Source organism: Hemicordylus capensis, chromosome 2 (assembly GCF_027244095.1).
Source record: "Hemicordylus capensis ecotype Gifberg chromosome 2, rHemCap1.1.pri, whole genome shotgun sequence".
Taxonomy (NCBI): Eukaryota; Metazoa; Chordata; class Lepidosauria; order Squamata; family Cordylidae; genus Hemicordylus; species Hemicordylus capensis.
Genome location: NC_069658.1, coordinates 172,695,991 through 172,719,945, shown reverse-complemented (window position 1 = coordinate 172,719,945; position 23,955 = coordinate 172,695,991). Strand labels below are relative to the sequence as shown.

General features: G+C 45.1%; 1 protein-coding gene and 1 long non-coding RNA gene across 4 annotated transcripts in view; one reads left to right on the top strand and one right to left on the bottom strand.

The window, feature by feature from the left end:
* Positions 1-23,955, bottom strand: part of AP1M2 (adaptor related protein complex 1 subunit mu 2) — a 43,038-nt gene that overhangs the window by 12,403 nt on the left and 6,680 nt on the right. The window contains exons 1-3 of one of the 3 annotated variants that reach the window (XM_053303546.1): positions 11,618-11,641; positions 9,039-9,195; positions 1,781-1,848 (exon numbers count right to left, since the gene is read on the bottom strand). In XM_053303546.1, the coding sequence (XP_053159521.1) occupies positions 1,781-1,848; positions 9,039-9,195; positions 11,618-11,626 (234 nt within the window). In that variant the 5' untranslated portion in view covers positions 11,627-11,641. Of the gene's footprint in view, positions 1-1,780; positions 1,849-9,038; positions 9,196-11,316; positions 11,455-11,617; positions 11,642-23,955 lie in introns of those variants that run through there. The other 2 variants (XM_053303544.1, XM_053303545.1) reach the window with 2 other exon arrangements.
* LOC128348047 (uncharacterized) lies at positions 10,812-23,446 on the top strand. Its single transcript, XR_008317891.1, has 2 exons — positions 10,812-11,418; positions 23,151-23,446. It is a non-coding gene; the product is annotated as an uncharacterized LOC128348047 (long non-coding RNA).

The window sequence follows — 23,955 nt, the reverse complement described above, 5'->3', positions numbered from 1 at the left end:
ATTGCTCTCAAGTGCATCTTTCTTGCAGAATATCCAGGTGTGTGGACATGATTACTGGCTACTGTGCTAAACTACTGTACTGATTACGGTGCTCCACTTAGAAGACTTGGCCTCTCGGGGGAAACTGAAATAGAACTGCCAAACTTCTGGTATGAGGTGCACTTTTATTTTGAAGTAAAATCAAAACCAAAGTTCATTCTCAGATCCCAAAAGATTTACTTTTAGAGTATGTAAGCATAAGAGCTCCCCAGCTCCAGAGGAACACCACCACCACCCCCGAATTTCTTCATAAGCTGCTGTTCTGTGCCAGTCTCTTCTAAGGGTGGGCCATTCTGCCATGCCTCTGCATTGGGGAATGATTAGATGATGCAGATGCAGCAACAAAGTTTCCCCACTCCAACACAAGCAAGGTCAGAGCAGTGAATCAATGCACTGGGCAGGCTTCTCTATAGGTGGGTGAGTTGGACTCAAAGGACCCTTCCATTATTTAATTAATTTCTGCAGAATGCAATAATTTAGGGAATGCTATAGAAGTGCTGGACAGTGCTTAGGATTGGTAACGGACTACAGGCGAGCCAAAAAAACTTGCACTTGGTCCTTAGAAGGTAGAGGTGCTGTTGGTAGATTATTTATCTGTCTTGGGACAGTGGGTCATCTTTCTGGATGGAGGTATGATCCCCTTCAAGGATCAAGTTCACAGTCTGGGTGTGTTATTTAGATCCAGCCTTATCTTTGGAGGCCCAAGTGGCCTTGATGGCACAAGCCACCTTTAACCAGCTGATACTGATGCAACAATTGCAGCCACTCCTATGCAGAGATAATGCTAGCTAGAGTTATTCATGCACCGGTCAGTTCACATTTAGATAATTGCAATACACTGTATGGGGGCTACCCTTGAACATGGTTTGAAAACTTCAGTTAGTACAAAATACAACAGTTAGGTTCCTAGCAAACTGAGATGCATGCCCCCATTCTTAAAGCACTAGCTCCCAGCCCATTACTGGACCCAACTTCATTGGGTCCATAACCATAAGGTTGGTTATGAACTTTAAGCTCTTAATGGGCAGTGACCAGGATGCCTCAAGAATTACCCCACCCAATATGCACTTGCCTGGGCATGGACCTTCACTGGAGGCCCTTTTGCAGGGTTCCCCACTATCTGAAGTAAGGCGGGTGGTGATCCATAGTGGCCCATCTTTGGAATGCTCTCTGTAGTGCAGCTTGCTTAACCCCAACTTGACCATCCTTTGGGTGCCAGGTGAAGATCTTTTTATTCAGCTAAGCTTTTTGGCTGCTTTACTGTGATTGATGGTTTGTGTTGTGCTGTTGATGGTTTGTGGTGAGGTCTTTATCTTACAAGTCATATAGAAAAACAAAGATACCCTCATGTTTCTAACACTGACTTCTGTTGTAGATATGAGGCCCAGAAACCTAATCACAAGGGCTGGGATTCTGTGCAATGTGCTGAATTCTGTGTTTGACACTTTGAGGGGCAGGCAGTTTTTGATTGCTATCCCCAAATGTATAGTGTCAATGTCTGAAACATTTGGAGAAGACTGAGGGCACTAAGGCCAAACTGTTAAGCTGTGTAACATTTTTCCCCAGGCTCATACAGAACCTAGCAGCATTTTGAGGTGCAGCCTCCATACAGTTCCAAGTCAATAGAAAAGTGTAGTAGGCAACCCAGGGATAGTAATGTTTCCTCTCTTCTTAGGAGGAAGCGAGCTTTCCTTGTCTCAGTGTCCCATTTTGCTCCGTATAACCGAGAATAACTTCTTACCTCTACCACTTTGTAAAGAAATGAATATACCAGGGAGGCATTCGCATTCTTCATGGTAGTGGCCACCACTATATAAAAGGTTAAGGGTAAAGAGAGAGCTACTGCACTGAAAATTTTGATTCTACCCAATCCTCCCTGCCCCTTCCCATGAGCACTAGCTTTAGGGTCAGGAGACAGAGGTCTGGGGGGAAATGGAACGGCCACTGGCCTTGGAGGAGGGGGGAAACACACAGGATGTAGCTACCAAGAAAAGGCAGTGAACAGACTTGAGTGTGTATGTGCGCATGCATATGCATGCACGCACACACACACGAATATGCACATCTGTGTTTGAACTTTGAACCCACTTTCAGACCAGCTATGGCTGCGGGGACTTAAACAGAGGCACATGACACTGGGTAGGTCACAGTCCATGTCAAAAAACATTTCTCCCCACAAGCCCGATGAGGCAGCCCCGCTCCCTGCCTTATGCATGGCTTAGCTTGCTCTGTGCTAGAATTCCAGCCTCCATTAGAAGTGAAACATATATTAAGTTTAAAATGTTCAATTTTCAGACTTTTCTAGGAATCAGAAGGTTGTAGACTACATGTGTAGGACATATCAGTATTTTGGCAGCCTGGAAGCATTGTTACAATTTAGGGGTACACTTCTCCCCCACATACATCTAGAGTGAGAACATTTCTCCTTTTCAGACATATTATTTATAATCAATGAATGATATGGAGAGCGTAGGTAGAAGGAAACATTTCCTTGGGTCCCAGGACATGGTCTAAGGGCACATGATACAGCCATTTCATTGAAGCTAAGCAGGGTTACTTCTTGTCAACATCTGGATGGGATACTAGGAACCCCCTGGAGCTCTATGATGAGAGAAGTGAAATCAGTTTCATTCAATATCAAGCTTCAGGGCAGTGTCGATTCAGGACAGACAAAAGAAAATACTTCTTTGTATTTCATAATCAACTTACGGAATTCACTATCACAGCAGGTCTTTATGATAGTCACTAACTTAGCTGGCTTTAGGAGGACTGGACCAATTAATGGAGGACTGGTTTGTGATGGACCTGTAACTTTTTAATGGTTATTATTGTCTGAGTTGTTTGACCAGACACTATTTTAAGAATACAAAACTCCTTTGTGGAAACCAGAAGGTCCTTGAATCACTTGTATCTGATGTTTGTAACAACTATAGTCTCCTATTCTTTGCCTTATCAGGTTATTCCAGAATAAATTACTGTATTACTAAAAGAAGGTCTAGACATCCCTGAAGAGATGATAACAGTTCAAACTGCTTTCATTGCCCTATTGAGCTCTTTACTGAAATATCAATAGCCATGGTTACCCAGGAGAAGGGTGATAACCAACCACCAATCTGAGCCTGTTGCCACTATAATGACTAACAAGAGTTTCATTGGTTCATGCCACAGAGAGCGATATTCTCTTTTTTGCCTCACGTTCTTTTTCTAATTAAGGCAGGTCCAGAGTGCCAACTTGATGCAAGGTTTGTGCAAAATAAGGGCAAAATGTTCTTGCTGTCTAGATCCTGTTTTCTGAAATCTTTCTTTGGTAAATCGCTGTCCCTGTTTTTGCCTCTTTGGGATGCCAATTGCCAGAGTTGTCATTCTCCAGGATTCAGCTCCCACCCCAGCATCTCTAGAAATTCAGTCTTTCTGAATGAGCGGTTGGATGTATTTATGCCTCTAGTGCACCTGCCTGCCACTGAGTGTACAACTAAGACACTATGCAATACACAACATCTAGTGGGTGGAATCCAGTCTTTAACAAGATGCAATAGTGGGTGGGGGGCCTTGAGCAGTAATTTGAGAATTGATTGTCACAAGTGTACCCCTATTTTCATCTGTGAAATGTTGGAGGTATTGTGTAGGAGCCACATGAATTAGCTGGAGCTGTGCCAGAGTATGGGTTGCTCAGTAACAATCCTCTGGTGACATCATCTTGGAGTCTCCAACACAGTTTTAGCAAAAGTCTACAAGCTCACAAGCCCTATTTGGTAAACATCCATGGTAAATGGAGAAATAGACTAGAGTTAATATCATTGTTTCTTTTATGCTCTGGCCTATATGCTTCATTCTTATTTAAAACACTGCTAACTTATGAGTGGTTTGTATCCCTGCTTCCTGAAAGAGATGGACTCAGTCAACAGGTTCACTTAAGTCTGGGGCAATCCTAGAATGCAGGCTGGTACAATGCTACTTACAATTGACCCCTTTCATTTTTTTAAAAAATAACTTTTTATTCAATTTTTCACAACATAAGATACACACACGGACACACAGAAAGAAGGGGGGAAAGAAAGAAAGAAAGAAAGAAAGAAAGAAAGAAAGAAAGAAAGAAAGAAAGAAAGAAAGAAAGGAGACAGACCACACACACACACAAAAGACAAGAGGACTTCCATCTCATCATTAGAACAAGTATTAGTTACAATACCCAAGTCTTGCCTGTAATTTAATCGTTCTCTCCCCATTAAATCGTACGAAAGTCAGCTCTAGGGCATTTTAAAAACATTTTTGTTACCACTCAAAAGCCTGATAGAAATCCATTTTATAATATGTTTTTAGGTAAATAAGAAGAGGGTCCCACTCCCTTTCAAATACTTCAAATTTATTTCTTAATAATGCTGTTAGCTTTGCCATTTCCGCCAACTCTAACACTTTAAGTATCCAATCCTTTTTACTGGGGCAATGGATGTCTTTCCTGCAAATGTCAATCTTGCTGCTGCTGTCAGATACATAAAGAGGATCCAGTATTTCCTAGGCAATGAGCTATTATCAGTGCCTAATAGTATTGTTTCTGGGCTCTTAGGGAAAGTCATTTTAAACACTTTCTTAAGCTCATTGTATATTAAATCCCAATAGCCTTTAGACTTACTACAAGTCCACCATAAATGTATATAGGAACCCTCCTCTTTTTACACTTCCAACATTTGTTTGACATGTACATTAAAGCCCACCTTTGACCCCTTTCAAGGGTTCTGGATAGAGGTTTCTCTGGTGTACCTACCCCAGGGTGTGTTGGACCAGAGATATGTATCCAGAAACTAGTGGCAGCTGCCAGTAAAGCCCATACACTCAGATTTTTCAGCTTATCCTATATGTATCTCCTCAGAAGTCCCTTCAAATTTAATGGGACTTCTTTCCAAATAAGCATATGGATACAGGATTGCAGCCTTTGACTGCAGGTTGCGCAAGAAAGCAGTTCACTGCAAAAGTGTGGTTTTTTTTAAAGCACACAAACTCTATCAAAACTTAGAGGAGTTGATAGTTTCAGTTCTCTATTGTCATCTCAAAGGTTTTACATCTTCAATTACCAGACAAACAAGGGAAAGATGTCATCACCACCAGACCATGCTTACAAGCTTCTCAGAGACATCTAGCAAGCTACTATTTGAGACAGGAGGATGTTGAACTACATGGATTTTGGGGTCTGGTCCAGCAGGTCGATCTTATTATACTGATTTTTTTTTTAAAGGCAAACAGGTATTTCCCCACTGCAGCAGTTCTCTACACACACATGCAAATACCCCTGGAAGTAATCATAATACAATTGCACATAGGCTGGGCAGTGAAGGGAGATGGTCCTACTGCTCTAAACCAGGCCTGCTCAATTTTGGCCCCCCCCATCTTTTTGGGGGGACTACAGCTCCCATAATCCCCAGCCACAGTGGCCAATAGCCAGGGATTATGGGATTTGTAGGCCAACATCTGCAGGAGAGCCAAAGTTGAGCAGCTCTGCACCTATTGCCTGTTCAAACTCAAGGGCCAAAAAGGAGCTGGGAGGTTTCTAGGTGTCTGAACCATACATGCCCACTGGAAGCCTCATTCCAAAGAGAGAGCCCATGTGATAGAATGTTCAAAGTGTCAGACTAGGAGTGGGTAACATTAAAGATCTCCATTCAGCTATGAAGCATGGCAAATCATGCTTCATGTTGGTCTCTCTCAGCTCTGTCCTCCAGGTTTCCAGATTGCGCAACAGCCCCACCTCGAGGGTCGGGGAGGGGGCACTGCAGTCATCTATTGAGAGATCCTCCCCGTTTCCAGATGCAATCTCAGAATTTTGAGTGCTTGTCCTTGAGGGTGGGCCTCTGAGATAGGCTGGGGATTCTGCTGGTGTACTGACCACCCCGCTGCACTTCAGTCTCCCTACCTGAGCTGCCAGGGGTGGTCTCGGAGGTGGCCTGGGGTTCCCCCAGCCTTATTGTTTTGGGGGATTTCAATGTCCACGCTGAGGCCCCCCTAGTGGGTGTGGCTCAGGACTTCATGGCCTCCATGGCAACCATGGGCCTGTCTCAGTTGGTATCGGGCCCTACCCACATGGCAGGACATACTCTGGATCTGGTTTTTGCCGACTGGGAAATAAATGATCTGGAGGTGGGGGAATTTGACACCACTCCCTTGTCATGGACAGATCATCATCTGGTGGGGTAGAGTTTGACTGCTCCGTCTGCCCTCTGCAGGGCTGGTGGGCCGATTAGGATGGTCCGCCCCCAGAGGCTTATGGATCCGCTTGGATTCCAGACGGCCCTCAGGGAGTTTCCAGTGTCCAGAGCTGGTGACCCTGTTGAGGCCCTGGTCGATCTCTGGAATGGAAAGACAGCCTGGGCTGTTGACATGGTTGCTCCTAAACGCCCTCTCCGGCTTGGTGGAGCCCGATCTGCTCCTTGGTTTTCCTCGGAGCTTAGGGTGATGAAACAACTCGGACGACGGCTGGAACAACGCTGGAGGAAGAGTCGTGATGAATCCGACCAAACACGGGCTAGAGCCCATTTTAGGGACTATGCCGTGGCGGTGGTGACAGGGTTTGGTCTTGTCCCCCGTGCTGTTTAACATCTACATGAAACCGCTGGGAGAGGTCATCCGGGGACTTGGACTGAGTTGTCAGCAATATATGGATGACACTCAGCTCTATCTCTCCTTGTCACCTGATCCTAGGGAGGCGGTGGATGTCCTGAATCGGGGGCTGGAGGCCGTGATGGGTTGGATGTGGGCTAATAAACTGAAATTGAATCCGGACAAGACGGAGGTACTGTTGGTCAGTAGGAGAGCCAATTGGGATGAGGAGATTTTACCGGTTCTGGATGGGGTTGCACTCCCCTTGAAGGAGCAAGTACGCAGCTTGGGGGTACTACTGGACCCGGCTCTGCTTTTGGAAGCTTAGGTGGAGGCGGTGGCCAGGGGTGCCTTTGCACGGCTTTGGCTAGTGCGTCAGCTTCGTCCTTTTCTCGAAAAGGCAGATCTGGCCACGGTTACCCACGCCTTAGTCATGTCACAGCTGGATTACTGTAACGCACTCTACATGGGGCTGCCCTTGAAGAATATCTGGAAACTGCAGCTAGTGCAAAACGCGGCAGCTAGGGTTTTGTCCAGAGCTGCCCGGTGGGAACACATCACACCCATCCTGAAAGAGCTGCACTGGCTGCCTGTTCGTTTCCGGGTCCAATTCAAGGTGCTGGTTTTGACCATTAAAGCCCTTAACGGTTTGGGCCCGGGGTATCTGAGGGACCGCCTGCTCCCAAGGGTTGCTGCCTGCTTGACAAGGTCATCTGAGGGGGCTCTGCTCCGGGTGCCTACAATGAAGGAGGCTCGTCTGTCGTGCACTCGGGACAGGGCCTTCTCTGTTGCTGCCCCCAGACTTTGGAATGCTCTCCCAGTGGCCATTTGCTCCTCAGACTCCATCACAGTTTTTAGAAAGCTTTTTAAATCTTGGCTTTTTACCCAGGCTTTTACATGATTGTTTCTACTGCTGCTTCTATGTGTTTTTACTTATTTATAGTTTTTATGCTTGTATTTTATAGTTTTTAAATTAGATTTTTTTAAGCTTAATATTTTAATTGTCATTTTTATTGTATGTTTTTAACTTTTGTAAACTGCCTTGGGGTTGTTTTTAATGAAAGGCGGTATAGAAATTCAACAATAAAAAATAAAATCAGACAAGCTGAGCTGGCAAACCATCAAAGCTAAAGCACTGGCCTTCCCATAGGGTCTAAAGCTCTAGTGTTTCTTTCTGCTCTTTACGTGGTAAGCACAGCAGATGTTTCCATCAATAAATGTAAAGCCAGTGTGTAGGAAAGGTAGGGTCCATTCCCTGCTTAGTGAACTTGCCCTTTGTCAATAAAGGTAAAGCATGCCGTCAAGTCGATTTCACCTCCTGGTGCCCACAGAGCCCTGTGGTTTTATTTTGGTAGAATACAGGAGATAGGGATAACATAATCATCCTCTCCTTTTTTAAAAGTAAAACAAGCAGAGGGAACTAGATATTTGGTAGATAACACCGAGCTGGCAACATCTTAGCCAGCATAGTGTGGTAGTTAGACAGTTGGACTAGGACTGGGGAGACCCAAGTTCAAATCCCCATTCAGCCATGAAACTCACCAGGTGACTTTGGGCCAGTCATATATCTCTCGGCCTAGCCTACCTCACAGGGTCGTTGTGAGGGTAAACATAACCATGTATACTGGGCTCCTTGGAGAAAGAGCGGGATACGTTTAAAACAAATTTTTAAAAAACTTCCTGATTCCAAAAGCAACTGTATGGTGCAATATTTCATGCACAACTCACGAAATCTGCACAAGCAGAAAAGCAAACATAGATTCTGCATATATACAGACAACCAGAGTTCTAAAAACACAAAAACAGAACAATTCAGGGAAGTTAAAAAGGTATCCACATAGCCACTGGGAACATTATTATAATTTTACATGTATATCCTGCTCTTCCTTTAAGGAGCCCAGAGCGGTGTACTACATACTTGAGTTTCTCTTTCACAACAACCCTGTGAAGTAGGCTAGGCTGAGAGAGAAGTGACTGGCCCAGAGTCACCCAGCTAGTATCATGGCTGAATGGGGATTTGAACTCAGGTCTCCCCGGTCCTAGTCCAGCACTCTAACCACTACACCACACTGGCTCTCTAGTAACATGGTAACAGCTGGAAATAAAAATTCTGTGCATACTACAGACTCCCTGATAATAATAAACATGCAGATATAAACTTTTGGTACTCCTTGGCAAACATAATTTCTAAAGTAATTGCACAGAACACACAAAAAAGCATTGTGTACAACCAGTTGGCTACAAGCAGGAAGCAAATCTGCAATAACTTTCAAGCCACAATCAAGCACACAACATTCATGTAAGTCAGCTCTATGAGTGCTGGCAAAATGGACCAGGGTTTTGCCTGCTGAAGATATTTTGCAGGGGATGCAGCATCCTGCACCTCAGTAGTGCAGGCACTGAAAGGATACAGTAGAGGTTGCTGTGTTTGATCCAGAGAAAGTGGACCTTCCCACGTGATAGGAGTGGTGTCAGGGCACATTCTTCTTCCTTCTGCATCAGCAGCGGCATGAAATAATCGATTTCTGACATGCTCACATCACCTTTATAATTGCGGCTGATCAGTGGCTGTGGGATAGGAAAGCAGTTAAGACTGGATTTGCAAGATAGGCACAGGTCCTGGCATAAGCGGATAGTCCACCCTATTGCTAAGACTAGAGGTAGGTAACTCCACTCCCTTATCTCATTCACCCTCACACCATTACCCAGAGAGATTTAAACGCAGGTCTCCAAGGCTGCATTTCAACTCCGGATACACATTAGGTTCAGGCCAAATCCAAAACAGCTCTTCTTCACCTGCAGCCCTTTAGTCATGCTAACAATGTTGTACATTTGGTCATGAGGCAAAGTTGCTCTTTAGGAAAGCAGGAAGAAGGAAAGCAGCCATATGAGGCCTCCTCATTGCTAACAGAGCCTAGTACGCTGTCTCTGTTAGCAGTCAGGTTTTAACTGTTCTTTTTTCTGATCACCCTCTGCACCGTTATTTATTTTCAAACTGTGATGCCATGTATCCATAATCTTGTACAAATAAGATAATACACAAAGAGCACATCCAAATATGTTTAGTGTTGCCAATGCTGGCTTTACCTTCTGTGGCTTAGGCAATGACCCCAAGCACTTAATAATTGTTAACAATATTAACTACATTATAAACAGACCTGTAAGGTACAACAGTATTTCTATTACCCCATCTTACTTAGTGGGGGCAGGGCGGATTAAGGCTGAAAGAGAGTAATTAGACAAAGGTCGCACAGCAGGACCAATACTGAGATGAAATTTAAGCTGGAGGTTTCTCAGCTTACACAAAACACAAAAAAACTCTTAAATTAAATGCTGATCACAATAATATAGAGCATGAAAGAAAATGGCTTATTAGTAGTATGTTTCTCATCCCAATACTAAGAAATTGATTTCCATAAGGTCGGCTTGTTGTCAATCTTCTTTAATAAAACTGGATACTTTATTTTTAAGTTTTACTTTTTTAATTTTATTTTTACACAATAACTAAGGTCTGGAGAGGAATACTTCATTATCACAACTCCTGAACTGATTATTTTTCAGCTCACACGGTTAGTCACTAGATTACACTAGCTCTCATGCTTTTCCCATCTTCCATTAATTAGTCTTCTACTTACAAATAAATAAATCACTCATTACCATCTTTGGCAGTGGCAGGCAGATCCACAGTTATACACAATACATAATCAAGTCTGCTTAGCAAATCTGATAAGAGTATAAACACTTGTATCTTATTTCATGATAGGGCCTGAGTTAGTTAGACTTTTCTGCTACAATCCTGGCCCTGCTCTTTGGGTCTCCTTAAGCAACCAATCTGGTCTAACAAGCTTCAGGTCTAAGAGCACCTGCAGGTTCCTTTCAGCACAAGAGCAAGTTTTTCAGGTGCTCTCTAGCCATGGGCAGTCTAGAGGAGATGGCATTTAAGGGTTCCATCCCTGCCCTGGCTCCAACGTCTGGCTCTAACAACAACAATTTAGATACTGCTTTTCAACAAAAGTTTCCAAAGCAGTTTACACAGAGAAACAATAAATAAATAAAGATAGATCCCTGTCCCCAAAGGGCTCACAATCTAAAAAGAAACCTAAGAAAGTCACCAGCAACAATCACTGGAGATACTGTGCTGTGGCAGGATAGGGCCAGTTACTCTCCCCCTGATAAATAAAGAATCACCACATTAAAAAGGTGCCTCTTTGCCTAGTTAAGCAAGGGTACAAGAAGCTAGTAGAGCAGAATGAAGAACAGAGAGAATTAATATCAGCCAGGAATCTTTCTTGTACTTTGTTTTCACTCTAGAGCAGGGAAGGATGACCTAGTAACTGGATGAAACACAGCCACGGCCTGTAGTCCTCCTCCTCTTGGGGGTTCCCTGGGACTGGGGACCCTCAGTCCTAAATCTTCCTCTTCTATTGACCAAATACACCTGACCCGCAAGAGTCTGGCTTTGTGAGTAAGGGAAAGCTCCAAAGCGGAACGAGAAGAGTCCAAACTTGTGCAATCATCAGAATCCGAAAACCTTCACCGATACGCAGAAAAACTTAGGACTTTGGTGTGGAACGCTGGAGCGAGAGGAGGGCGTATTTGTGAAACTTCGGCACTGTTAGGGAAACTGTTGTTCAATCAACCACCCCTCCAGTCTGAATTAGAAGCGGAGAGTTGAAACCGGAGACTCACCTTGCCTTTCAGATCAAGGATAAAAACTGCTGAGGCGGACATGCTGCTGCTGCTGCACCTACTTCCGCCTCTTCACCGGTTCTCTGCAACCAACTGGCCCAGGTAAGTAAACAGGTGAGCTGGGTTGTCTTAAAGGGAAGGCAGAAGCTGGGAGTTGGGATAGAAGTCCTCCGACAGAAAGGGAGAAAGAGGAAAACGGGGCAAGTGATGGCCAGGGTAAGCTCCTCCTGTATTCTACCAAAGACAACCATAGTGCTGTGTGGTCGCCAGGAGTCGACACCGACTCAACGGCACACTTTACCTTTAGCATCCTTTACTTAGTCCTTTATGACTAGATTCTGGCTCTACAGCAACTGCTTAGCGGCCCGTCAAGCTGAGGTTCGTTCCTAAAAAGAGTACCCGGATTCGCGGCTGTTTGGAAACCAATCCATATCTTCTGGCGAGGAGGTCCACGCGCCCCTGCCCCACTCGACGTGAGTGAGGCTGGTCGAGATGAGTGGTTCGGGGAAGCCCTCTCAACACGCTCAGAGGCATGCAATTTCTAATCTTATCGCGCCTGCGGCTGAATGCTAAGATTCAGCAGCGGTTCCCTAGTTGCACTGACTCAAACAAAGGCTCAACAATTAGAGTAAGCCTAATTGTAGGATTTCCTCTTGAGTAGTAAGCAGAAGGTTGTTGCATTGCATAACCCCAGAGGCAGAGAAGATCAGCAAGGAATATATTAAATAGGTCTAGACTAGAATTAGAGATACTGAGTGATTAGACAGGGCTGGTGGGGCAGCATGGTTAAGAGCCTGAGCTGGAGACCCACACATACAACCCTTCACATTTTGGCCACAAACTTGCTTGGTGACATTAAGCAAGCTGCATATGTTTGTGGTGTAATCCTATGTACACCATGTACCCGTTTCACTTACCTGAAAGTGCTCCACTAACAGGCAAGCATAGGACTTGGCTATAGGCTGCAGTCCTAAATGTGCTTACCCAAGCATAAATCCATTTAATTAAGTTGGACTGACTTCTGAATAAACCAATTTAGAATTGTGTGGTATGCATATTATGGTAATATGTAATAACTCTTACATTTAGCAGTTTACCTGAGCCTTTGACATTCCTAGCACAATCATTTCAGTAATCTTCATAATAAACTTGTAAAGTAGGCCAGTACTAGTATTTTAAAATTACATATGGGGGAAGAATAGAGAATATTGAGAGAATACTGACTTGAAGGAGATCTGAAACAGAGACTTCCTGGCTCTTGCTTCTCTGAGTGGTGGGAAATTCCATGGGTACAGCACTACTTGGATTTTTTAAACTTCCTCTGGATAAGGGATAACAGGGTTGGATGTAATATTTGGTTTATTTACAAATATATAAGCTGAGCAATAGATGGAGTTGAAATAAAGCATAGTCCTGCAAGTCATCAAAAGGTTACTTACATCAGATCATGTGAGAACAAACCCTGCACCCTAAAATGCTTAATCTCTCTGTGTTAGTGAAATTGAACAGAGTATGGGGAACACACAGGACAAACTTCAAATCCTAACATGGCAGAACAGATATAATCTGACAGGTACCACTGAAACTTGGTGGAATGAGACTCATGAGTGGAATATAGTACTTGAAGGGTATAATCTGTTCAAAAGCAATAGACCCACAACATAAAGAGAGGGAGAGTTGCATTAACAATTGGGAAATTGTTGGAGATGGCCTAGTTAATATCATTAACTCATCGCTGAGGGAAGGTAGGATGCCTACTTGCTAGAAGGAGGCAATGATCAGACCACTTCTTAAGAAGCCTTCCTTAGATCCTTCAGTGATGGATAGTTATAGGCCGGTCTCCAATCTCGCAGGGTTGGGCAAGGAAAGAGTGGTGGCTAACCAACTCCTGGCAGTCTTGGAGGAAACCAATTATCTGGACCCATTTCAAACTGGCTTTAGAGCAGGCTATGAGGTTTAGTCTGCCTTGGTTGACCTGATGGATGACCTCTACCGGGGAATCGACAGTGTGACTCTGTTGGTTCTTTTGGATCTCTAGGTGGTGTTCGATACCATCAACTATGGTATCCTTCTGGATCACCTGGAGGAGTTGGGAATAGGAGGCACTGCTTTGCAGTGGTTCCGCTCCTATTTCTCAGGCAGATTCCAGATGGTGGAGCTTAGTCGCTCTTTAAAACTATTATATGGTGTCCCTCAGGGCTCCATTCTGTCACTAATGCTTTTTAGCATCTATATGAAACTGCTGGGTAGTGGTGTGCACAGAACTGCGGCATTCCAGTTCGCAGCCGGGCAGGGGGGCTCTTTAAGGGGGGGGAGGGTGCACTTACCCCTCCCGCCGCTTCCCCCCCCACTGGCACTCCTTTTTTGAAAAGTATTTGGGGCGGCAGCATACCTCCCGGCCAACCCTTCCCCCATTCCTCAGCAAAAAGCTTCAGAATGTGCAACTGCGTGTGTGCACGTCACGCGCGCGCACTGCATGCGTACGTCACGTGTATGCACATCTGACATATGCACGCGATGCACACACGTGGTGTGCATGTGCCATGCGCATGCGCAACTGCACATTCTGAAGCCTTTTGCCGAGGAATGGGGGAAGGGGAGGCAGGGAGGTATGCTGCCGCCCCAAATGCTTTTCAAAAAAGAAGCGCTGGCGGGGGGAAAGCGGCAGGAGGGGTAAGTGCACCCTCCTCCGCCCTTAAAGAGCCACCCCCCTGGTGTCGAACTATGAACCACCCCCTTTAGAATGGCCTGCAAACCGGTCTATGCACATCACTACTGCTGGGAGAGGTCATCAGGAGATTTGGTGCAGGGTGTTATTAGTTTGCTGATGACACTCAAATCTATTTCTCCTTGACATCTTCATCATCAGGAAATGGCATGCACTCCCTAAATGCCTGCCTACAGGCAGTAATGGGCTGGATGAGAAATAACAAACTGAAGCTGAATCCAAGCCAGACGGAGATGCTCATTGTGGGGGATCAGCATTTGAGGGATGAGTTAGATCTTCCTTTGCTGGATGGGGTTACAATCCCCCAGAAGGAACAGGTATGCAGCTTAGGAGTACTCTTGGATCCAGGCCTCATCCTGGTATATCAGATGACAACTTCCATCCGCTTCAACTGATTCGACAGCTGAGTCCATTCCTTGAAGAGAACGATCTCAAAACAGTGGTGCATCAGCTAGTAATCTCCAGACTCGACTATTGCAATGCGCTCTACATGGGGCCGCCTTTGTATGTAGTTCGGAAACTTCTGTTAGTTCAAAATGCAGCAGCCAGACTGGTCTCTGGGGTAACCCGGGTAGACCACATTATGCCTGTTTTAAAGCAGTTGCACTGGCTGCCAATATGTTTCCGGGCAAAATACAAAGTGCTGGTTATTACCTTTAAAGCCCTGAATGGCTTGGGAGAGAGAGTGCTTTAGAGAGACCCTTCTCTACCCTACCTTAGAGAGCGCCTTCTTCTATATGATCCCCATTGCATGTTGAGGTCATCTAGAGAGGCCCATCTCCAGTTACTCCAGTGTGTCTGGTGGTGACTTGGAACCGGGCCTTCTCTGTAGCTGCTCCTGGCCTATAGAGAGATTTCTGAAAAGCTGAGAAGCAAAAGAGCTATGTATAGGAAGCAGGGCATATACACAATAAAAACATAAAAGTAGCTTGAACTAGTTGCTTGGAGATGATGTCAAAGCTAAAACTCAGAATGAGCTGATGCTTGGAAAGGATGCCAGAAACAACAGAAATGATGGGGGAGGTTGGATATGACTGGAACAAGCAGATCAAGGAAGCAGTAGGCCTGTTGCTTGGAGAAGATGGTGAAATGGTCATGGGTGACATAGAGATGGCAGGGTTCCTTAACTCCTATTTTGCAACTGTCTTCTCCCACAAAGAAAAGGTGGTTCAACTTTGCAATAAACACACTAATGAAGAAAGAGGAGAATCATGCCTCAAGATAGGTGAAAAGATGGTAAGAGATCACTTAGTTATTTTAAATAAGTTTAAGTCTTTAGGGCCAGATAAATTACATTCCAGGTTACTGGAAAAACTTGCAACGGTGATCTCAGAGCCACTGTTTACATCTGAGCATTCCTGGAGAATGGGTGAGGGACTGAAAGATTGGAGATGAGCAAATGTTGTCCTGTCCAGAATAAAAGAAAAAGGAAGATGCCAAAACAACAGGTTACTCTCCTGTAAGTTTTGTTCTTCTAGTGGTAATCTGTTTTTTTACACCTCTGGGCTTCATGCATGTGTAGAGACCATGTTGGAATCTTCCAAGCTCCATCTCCTGCTTTTGGTGGGAACCTCGCCCCCAGCCACTATATGTGGCTGCATCTCTCCGTATCCCCTCAGTCACGGAGTCCATGTACAATAGACCTAGTGGGGAGGATGGAAGGGCGTATAAAAGAATAGATGACCACTAGAAGACCAATAAAGATGACCATTTTGTTGAAAGGTGGTATATAAATATTCATCATATTTGTAAAAACCAAATTTACAGGTGAGTAACCTGTCGCTCTTCAATGTGGATTCTGTCTTTTGCACATCTGGGCCAGGTGTGGAGCCTGACCGCCAGCGGTCCGTGTGTTGTCGTGGTGGCCACCCTGCTCACCCCAACTCCCACGTCTGACATCAGATGCGGGGTGTGTGGTCAGGCTCCTGAACAGAGCCCCGTGACTCCGTTCGGGAGTGTGTGTCAGGCCGGTGCTGCGTTCGCAGTGCAGCCAGGAGTGGCTCTTCCCTGCCTTAAGGTAGGGAAGAGCTGTTCCTGACCACGCCGCAAATGCAGCGCCAGACATTTAACTCCTGAAGGGGCCGTGCGGCCCCTTCGGGAGTTAGATTTGGGCAGGCGCTGTGTTTGCGGCACAGCCAGGAACGGCTCTTCCCTGCCTTAAAGGAAGGGTAGAACCGCTCCTGGCCGTGCTGCGAACGCAGCGGCCATTTAACTCCTGAATGGGGGCCGCATGGACCCCCGCTCTGGAGCTAAACCAGCACCCCCACGTCTGACATCAGACGCGGGGGGGGAGAGGTGTCAGGGCTGCGAGGCACAGCCTCTGATTGGGCGTGGCTTGGGTTCTTTGAAACTGTTGGCCCAATGCTAACTGGGCAAAGAGGCACCTTTTACTGTGGTGATTCTCTTTATTTAGCAGGGGGAGAGTAACTGGCCCCATTCACCCCCAGCACAGTTCCTCCAGTAACTGTTGCTGGTGTCTATCTTGTGTTTCTTTTTAGAATGTGGGCCCTTTGGGGACAGGGAGCCATCTTATTTATTTATTATTTCTCCATGTAAACTGCCCTGAGCTATTTTTGGAAGGGTGGTATAAAAATCGAATTAATCATAATAATAAATTAAGAAACAAACCAACTAATGTACAGTGCAGCAACAATAACAACACAAGAGCTCGGATATAAGATCAGTGGACCTGTCAAAAAAGAAAGCAGTACATCACCTAAATGGAAGATTAGATTAGAAAATAAAATCTCCAGGCTCAGATCAGATGCTAGTAAATTGAAAGATATGAAAGACAAGAAGCTGAAGAATGAAAACACCAAACAGTATCTGATCCAAAAATACCACCTAGATTCAAGGAAAATTAGAGAAGTCCTGGAAATAATAAAGCAGCAAATAACAGGAATGTCAAAGAAGATTAGCAGATACGAAGCCAGAATCACACAACACAGGCAGCATCTCCAATTCCAGTCGAATCAGAGACGTTTCTACCAAAGCATAGAAGGAGAAACTGCAAGAAACATAGAAACACCAAATTTCAGTGCAATTCTGGGGGAAATTATGGGACAATCCAATAGATTATAATAAAAAAGCAGGCTGGATGAAAGAGGTCAAAAAATGTAACCAACAAATGCAAGATCTAATCATAACACCAGAATTAATAAGTGAAAGAGCAAAAAAAATTAAAAATTGGACTGCTCCGGGCAACGATGAACTGCATGGCTTTTGGCTTAAATACCTAACAAGCCTTCATAAACAACTATCAAAACAGTTCAATCACATTTTGCAAGGAGGTGATATTGAACAATGGCTAACAACTGGGAAAACTCATCTCATAATGAAAGACCCAGCAAAAGGTGCACTTCCAAGTAATTCTAGACCGATAACCTGCCTGCCAACAATGTCCAAATTATTAACTGGAATAATAGCAGATGAAGTGATGCAACACTTATTAACTAACAAACAGCTTCCAGTTGAACAGAAAGGAAATTGCCCAAACACGAGAGGCACAAAAGACCAGCTGCTGATTGACAAAATGATTTTAGAAAATTGCAGAGAAGAAAAACCAATCTAAGTGTTGCTTGGATTGACTACAAGAAAGCCTTCGATTCATTGCCTCACACATGGATACTAAAATGTTTAGAAACAACTGTGTCAGCAAAAACATTCAGATATTTATAAAAAAAGCAATGAGCATGTAGAGTACACAGTTAACAATCAATGTTGAGACACCGGGACAAGTTAGTATTAGAAGAGGCATTTTCCAAGGGGACTCACTATCCCCTCTGTTGTTTGTAATCGCCATGACCCCACTTTCACAAATACTAAACAAAACAGGCCTCGGATACCAAACATCTAAAACATCAAGTAAAATCAGCCATCTGCTGTACATGGACGATCTGAAGTTGTATGGAAAGTCCCATTCAGAAATTGAATCACTGCTAAACACTGTCCGTATATTCAGTAGCAATATAGCAATGGAGTTTGGACTAGACAAGTGTGCTGCATTAATAATGAACAGAGGAAAAATAACAAAAACAGAAGGAATAGAACTACCCAATGGAAGCAACATCAAGAACCTGGAAGAGAAAGAACGTTACAAATACTTGGGCATTCTCCAGGCTGATAAGATTGCACACACTGAAGTTAAAAGAAAAATTGGAAGTGAATACATCAGGAGAGTTAGAAAAATCCTAAAGTCCAAACTCAATGGCGGGAACACCATACAAGCCATAAACACCTGGGCTATACCTGTTATCAGATACACTGCAGGAATAATAGACTGGACCCAGGCAGAGCTAGAGACGCTAGATCGTAAGACCAGGAAAATCATGACCATCAATCATGCTCTGCACCCCCGCAGTGATGTAGATAGGCTATACCTCCCTCGCAGCTCAGGTGGAAGAGGAATGCTGCAAGTCCATCAAACAGTAGAGGAGGAGAAAAGAGGCCTTGAAGAATATATAAGGGACAGTGAAGAAGATGCCCTTCAAATGGTCAATAACGCGAAACTATTCAACACCAATGAAAAAAGTAGGCCTACAAGAAAGAACAAGTCAAGAACCGAGCAGAAAAATGGAGAAATAAGCCACTGCATGGTCAATATTAGCACAATATAAGTGGAAAATCAGACATCACCAAGACCTGGCAATGGCTTAAGAATGGCAACTTGAAGAAAGAAACAGAGGGTTTAATACTGGCTGCACAAGAACAGGCACTAAGAACAAATGCAATAAGAGCAAAAGTAGAAAAATCCACAACAAACAGCAAGTGCCGCCTTTGTAAAGAAGCAGATGAAACAGTGGACCACCTGATCAGCTGTTGTAAGAAGATCGCACAGACTGACTACAAACAAAGGCATGACAAGGTAGCAGGGATGATACACTGGAACATCTGCAAAAAATACAAGCTACCTGTAGCCAAGAATTGGTGGGACCATAAAATTGAAAAAGTTGAAGAAAATGAAGATGTAAAAATATTATGGGACTTCCGACTACAAACAGACAAACATCTGCCACACAATACACCAGATATAACTGTAGTCGAGAAGAAAGAAAAACAAGTGAAAATAATTGACATAGCAATACCAGGGGATAGCAGAATAGAAGAAAAAGAAATAGAAAAAATCACAAAATACAAAGATCTACAAATTGAAATTGAAAGGTGGTGGCAGAAAAAGACCAAAATAATCCCAGTGGTAATTGGCGCCCTGGGTGCAGTTCCAAAAGACCTTGAAGAGCACCTCAACACCATAGGGGCCACAGAAATCACCATCAGCCAATTACAAAAAGCAGCTTTACTGGGAACAGCCTATATTCTGCGACGATATCTATAACAGCAACAACATTGACAATAAAATTCAGCCATCCTAGGTCCTTGGGAAGGACTCGATGTCTGGATAAAACAAACCAGTCAATAACACCTGTCTGTGTTATTTACTGTGTAAATAAATAATAATTAATAATGGTGGCTCCGCCCCTGATCTGGGCGCATTACAAGCAGCCATACCTGGAGGAAGGTCTAGTCAAAAACTGATTGAAGAATTGCTCTACCAAACATCATGTCCTTATGCACCCTAGCTTCAACAGTGTAGTGCTGAATAAAGGAATGCGGTGATGCCCATGTCGCAGCTTGACAGATAGTTTCAAGTAGAACATTTCACTCAAATGCAGATGAAGAAGCCATAGTTCTTGTGGAGTGGGCCTTAATGGTAGCAGGCAACTCTTTATGTGCCAACTTGTAGCACAGCTTGGTAGAGACTATCCACCTCCACAATGACTGGGCTGAGACTTGAAGACCATGCTGGTCCATCATATGAAACAAATGAGGTTGATTGTCTCCAGCCTGCAGACCTTTGGAGATAGAAATCTAGAGCCCTGCAGACATTCAATTGATGGTGCCTGCACCCTGCAGGGGAAGACTGCTTCTGGAAGAACGCTGGCAGGTTTATAGGCTGTGAATGATGGAAAGTAGAGACTATCTTTGGCAGGAACTGAACATCTGGTCTGAGCATCACCTTATCAGAATGAAAATTGAGTAAGGAGGGTCTATTCTCAGAGTCCACAGTTCACTCACTCTTCTGGCAGAAGCGATGGCCACCAGAAACTCTGCCTTCCAGGTAAGACCTTTGGCTTGGGAGAGGAGATGTGGAAACAAGGCAGGTGGACGTAATCCATCTCCAACTTCTTCAGGCCCAGAGACCAAGTCCATCTCATCCACCACAGAGCTATCAGGATACAGTGTTATCTCTCCACTTTGGCCTTCTGGAGCACTCTCAGGATAAGTGGTATTGGTGGGAAAAGATACACATAATGACCCTTCCAAGGGAGGGCAGATACATCCCCTAAGGATGTAATCCCTTTTCCTCCCCTGGAACAATACTGGGTACACAGGGCATTTTCTTGCACAGCAAAAGCATCCAGAGGTGTCTCCCGCCTCTCAAAAATGTCCAGGAGAAGGGAATTATCTAGCATCCAGTTGTGGGAGACCATAAAGGCCCTGCTCAAACTGTCTGCCTGCACATTTTTTAATGACCTGAATGTGGACAGCATGAGGTGTCACCTTGTGTAGTATGCATCACTGCCAGAGGTCGATGGCCAAGCTCAGTAGAGATCTGGAACCTGTGCCCCCATGGTGGTTCACATATGCCTTGGCTTTTGTGTTGTCTGTATTGCATTGTGAATCAAAGAGATAAACCCTTTCAGGGCATACAGAATAGCCAGGAGCTCTAAATAATTTATGTGGCACTTGGCCACTCTTACAACCCAGTGGTCGCTCATGTGGTAATGGCCTGTGTGAGCTCCCCATCCAGTCTCTGAAGTGTCTGTTGAAATGACTGATTTGGAAAGACGTGGGTGGAAAGGTGCACCTAATGTAAGGTGAGCAACACTGGTCCACCAAATAACTGTTTCGCGAATCCAGTCGGAGGGTAAAGGAGGATGTTGTCTGAATGTCCTTGTGGACTGAAAAGGTTGAGATACCAATGCTGGAGAATGCACATTCTGAAATGAGTATGGGGAAGAACAAACATCGCTGCTGTCATATGGCCAAGAAGATGTTGTACTATCTAGAGCTTTTTGTATTGACTATAGAATTTGCCAGCAGAGTGATGGTACAAATGCAGGAATCTGGTAGGAAGACCAGGGGCGTAGCTATAATTGGGCGAACGGGTTCAAAGAACCCGAGCCGTGCACAATCAAGAGCCGCCTTTTGCGGCCTCGACACGCCCCCCGCATCTGACGTCAGACTCGGGGGTGGTAGTTTAGCTCCCGAGCGGGGGCTGCATGGCCCCTTCAGGATCTAAGACTGGTGCTGCGTTCGCAACGCAGCCCAGAAGCGGCTCTTCCCTGCAGGGAAGAGCTGCTCCTAGGCTGCGCTGCAAACGCAGCACCAGCCTTCATCTAACTGCCGAAGGGGCCGCGCGGCCCCTTCAGCAGTTAAGCTGCTTCTCCCGAACGGAGCCTCAAGGCTCCGTTTGGGAGCCAGACCACATCCCCCTGTGTCTGACATCAGACGCGGGGGGCGTGGCTATCCCCTGCGTCTGATGTCAGATGCAGGGGGCGGGGCTATCAGGGCACCCGCCGGAGCCGCCGGTGGACTAACTATGCCCCTGAGGAAGACCTTTGCTAGGTGGGTATCAAAGAGTAAGCCTATAAATTGAATTTGTTTAGTAGTAGTGAGCTGAGAGTCGATTTGCAGCCCCAAGGCCTCCAGAGTAGATACAGTAGTGCACAGGACTGTCAAAGTCACCCTCAGGGTATCTGCCACCACAAACCAATAATCAAAATACGGAAATCTTTTAACATCCTGTTCTTGGAAGAACGCTACAACCAGGGCCATACACTTTGTAAAGACCCTGGGGGCTGATGTAAGGTCCAAAAGGTAGAGCTTTGAACTAGGAAATCTCACCGCCTACTTTGAACCTCAGGAACCTTCGATGTTTGGGCGGATAGAGATATGGTAGTATGCATCTTGAAGATCTAGGAAAACCATCCACATGTCTCGATCTAGAAGGGAGAGGATGATCGGACCGACAGCATACAAAATTGCCTGTAGGTGATGCACCTGTTGAGCTGCCTGAGATCCAATATAGGCCGGAGGCCTCTGTTGGGCTTTGGAGGTCCTGCATCAGCCAGGAGGTCCTGCAGAGAGGAGTCCACAGATGAGTTCAGAGAATGAGCCTCCTCTTCCGAAGAAACTGGCTGCACATGGTCAGGGTTGGGATCTTCAGGCTGGGCTGGCTTTATAGGAGATGGCTGTACAGGTGGATGGACAGGTTGTGGATCAGATGGAATGCCGACATTTACATGTTGGTGATCAGGACCTGGACCTGCCACGCAACTGAGAAAGAGTGCAGCATCTGAAACCATGACGATCAACATGACCCCAGTCAAACCACTCATCATGGTATCAAGGCTCATAGTGGTATATATCGGAATAGGAGATGTGGTAGCTGTGCTTAGATTTGTACAAATCAAAGTCCCTTTCATCATAATGATATTCCCTACAAAATGGGTAGGTGCAATCCTCTGGGTATTATGATCGCTTAGGAGGGGTGGAAGAGTAGGGATCTCCATAAGAATGGCCATAGTGATCCCAGTCCTTAGCTCAGTGACGTTCCAAAGACTGCTCCCTATAGGAAGAACGGCCACCTCTATCCCGAGGCCACCTCTATCCCGAGGCCACCTCTATCCCGAGGCCACCTCTATCCCGAGGCCAACATGGAGTGAATGTCGATCCAGCCCTGCATCAGGTGGTTGTTTAGAATGAAACAGAGATGAGGGACCACCTCATCGCTATAATAAGAGAATGGATAAGAATGGATCCTCTTCAGGAGTGAGAGGTCATGTAGGCTCATACTCAGGTGATGCCTCGCTAGCGGCTTGCCCCTTGGTAGAGGTGCTCGGATCCTTTGGTATTGACAGAATCGACTTTGGTACCGCAGTTGACAAAGCTGAAGCCTGAGGAGTCTCATTGGATTCAGGTGGGGAAACTAATTTTGACTTTTTCTTTACAGGCTCCTTCCCTGAAGTTGACTCAATGGAGACTTCTTTTTCAGGATGCATGGCAACTGTTGACCTGCTGACAATTGTTTGACTATCTTTTTCAGGGAGCCGTCGAGGTGGCAGCCTGCCGGCACTGACACAGATGTGGGCGTCAAGAGCACCAATGCTGGCGGAGCTGCTCCCAGTCCAGAAGAGGTTGGCAGAAGTGATGGCACTGCAAGAACAGCCAGTGCCCCAGATTTTGTTTGTTTATCATATTGTTAAATTTCTACTCCGCCTTTCATTAAAAAAATCCCAAGGCGGCTCACAATAAAATTTAAAAACAAGAGTATAAAAAAGACACATTAAAACATTGAGCTAAAAAAATATAAAAACAGATTTTGAAGCTCCAAGTACCATAGCAGACAGTGTCGGCATTGTTTTGGGCGACTCTGGGGCCAAAGAAACAATTTCTGGACCTGCAGGTAAGGCTGAGGAAGCCATTTTCTAGAAGACAAGGCTTCTGAAGAACAGAGGGCCAGTTCCCACAGGGAGGAGTTAATTTCAGGAACCTATTTTTTTCTTGCCTGCTTGGTGAACATCTGAAAATGCGGGCAGGCTTCAACCACATGGGCTTCTCCCAGACAAAATAAGCATTCAGAATGGGTGTCCAGAGCAGGCAATTTCGCTCAGCAGTAGACACACTTCTTAAACGTTGTAGTTCCCGGCATATGAAAGAAAGTTGGCCTCACAGGCCTAGCATTTTGTTTCATCTGAGAGCAGGGATGCGGAGCGGGAGGGAGGGGAAACCAAAGAAATGAACTCGCCAGGAAAAACTGAAGCTACATGATAAATTAGATTCAAACAGGAGAAAGGAAATTTTAGCAGGAGTAAGAACAACGAATATAAAGAAAACTGCTCTTCTACTCT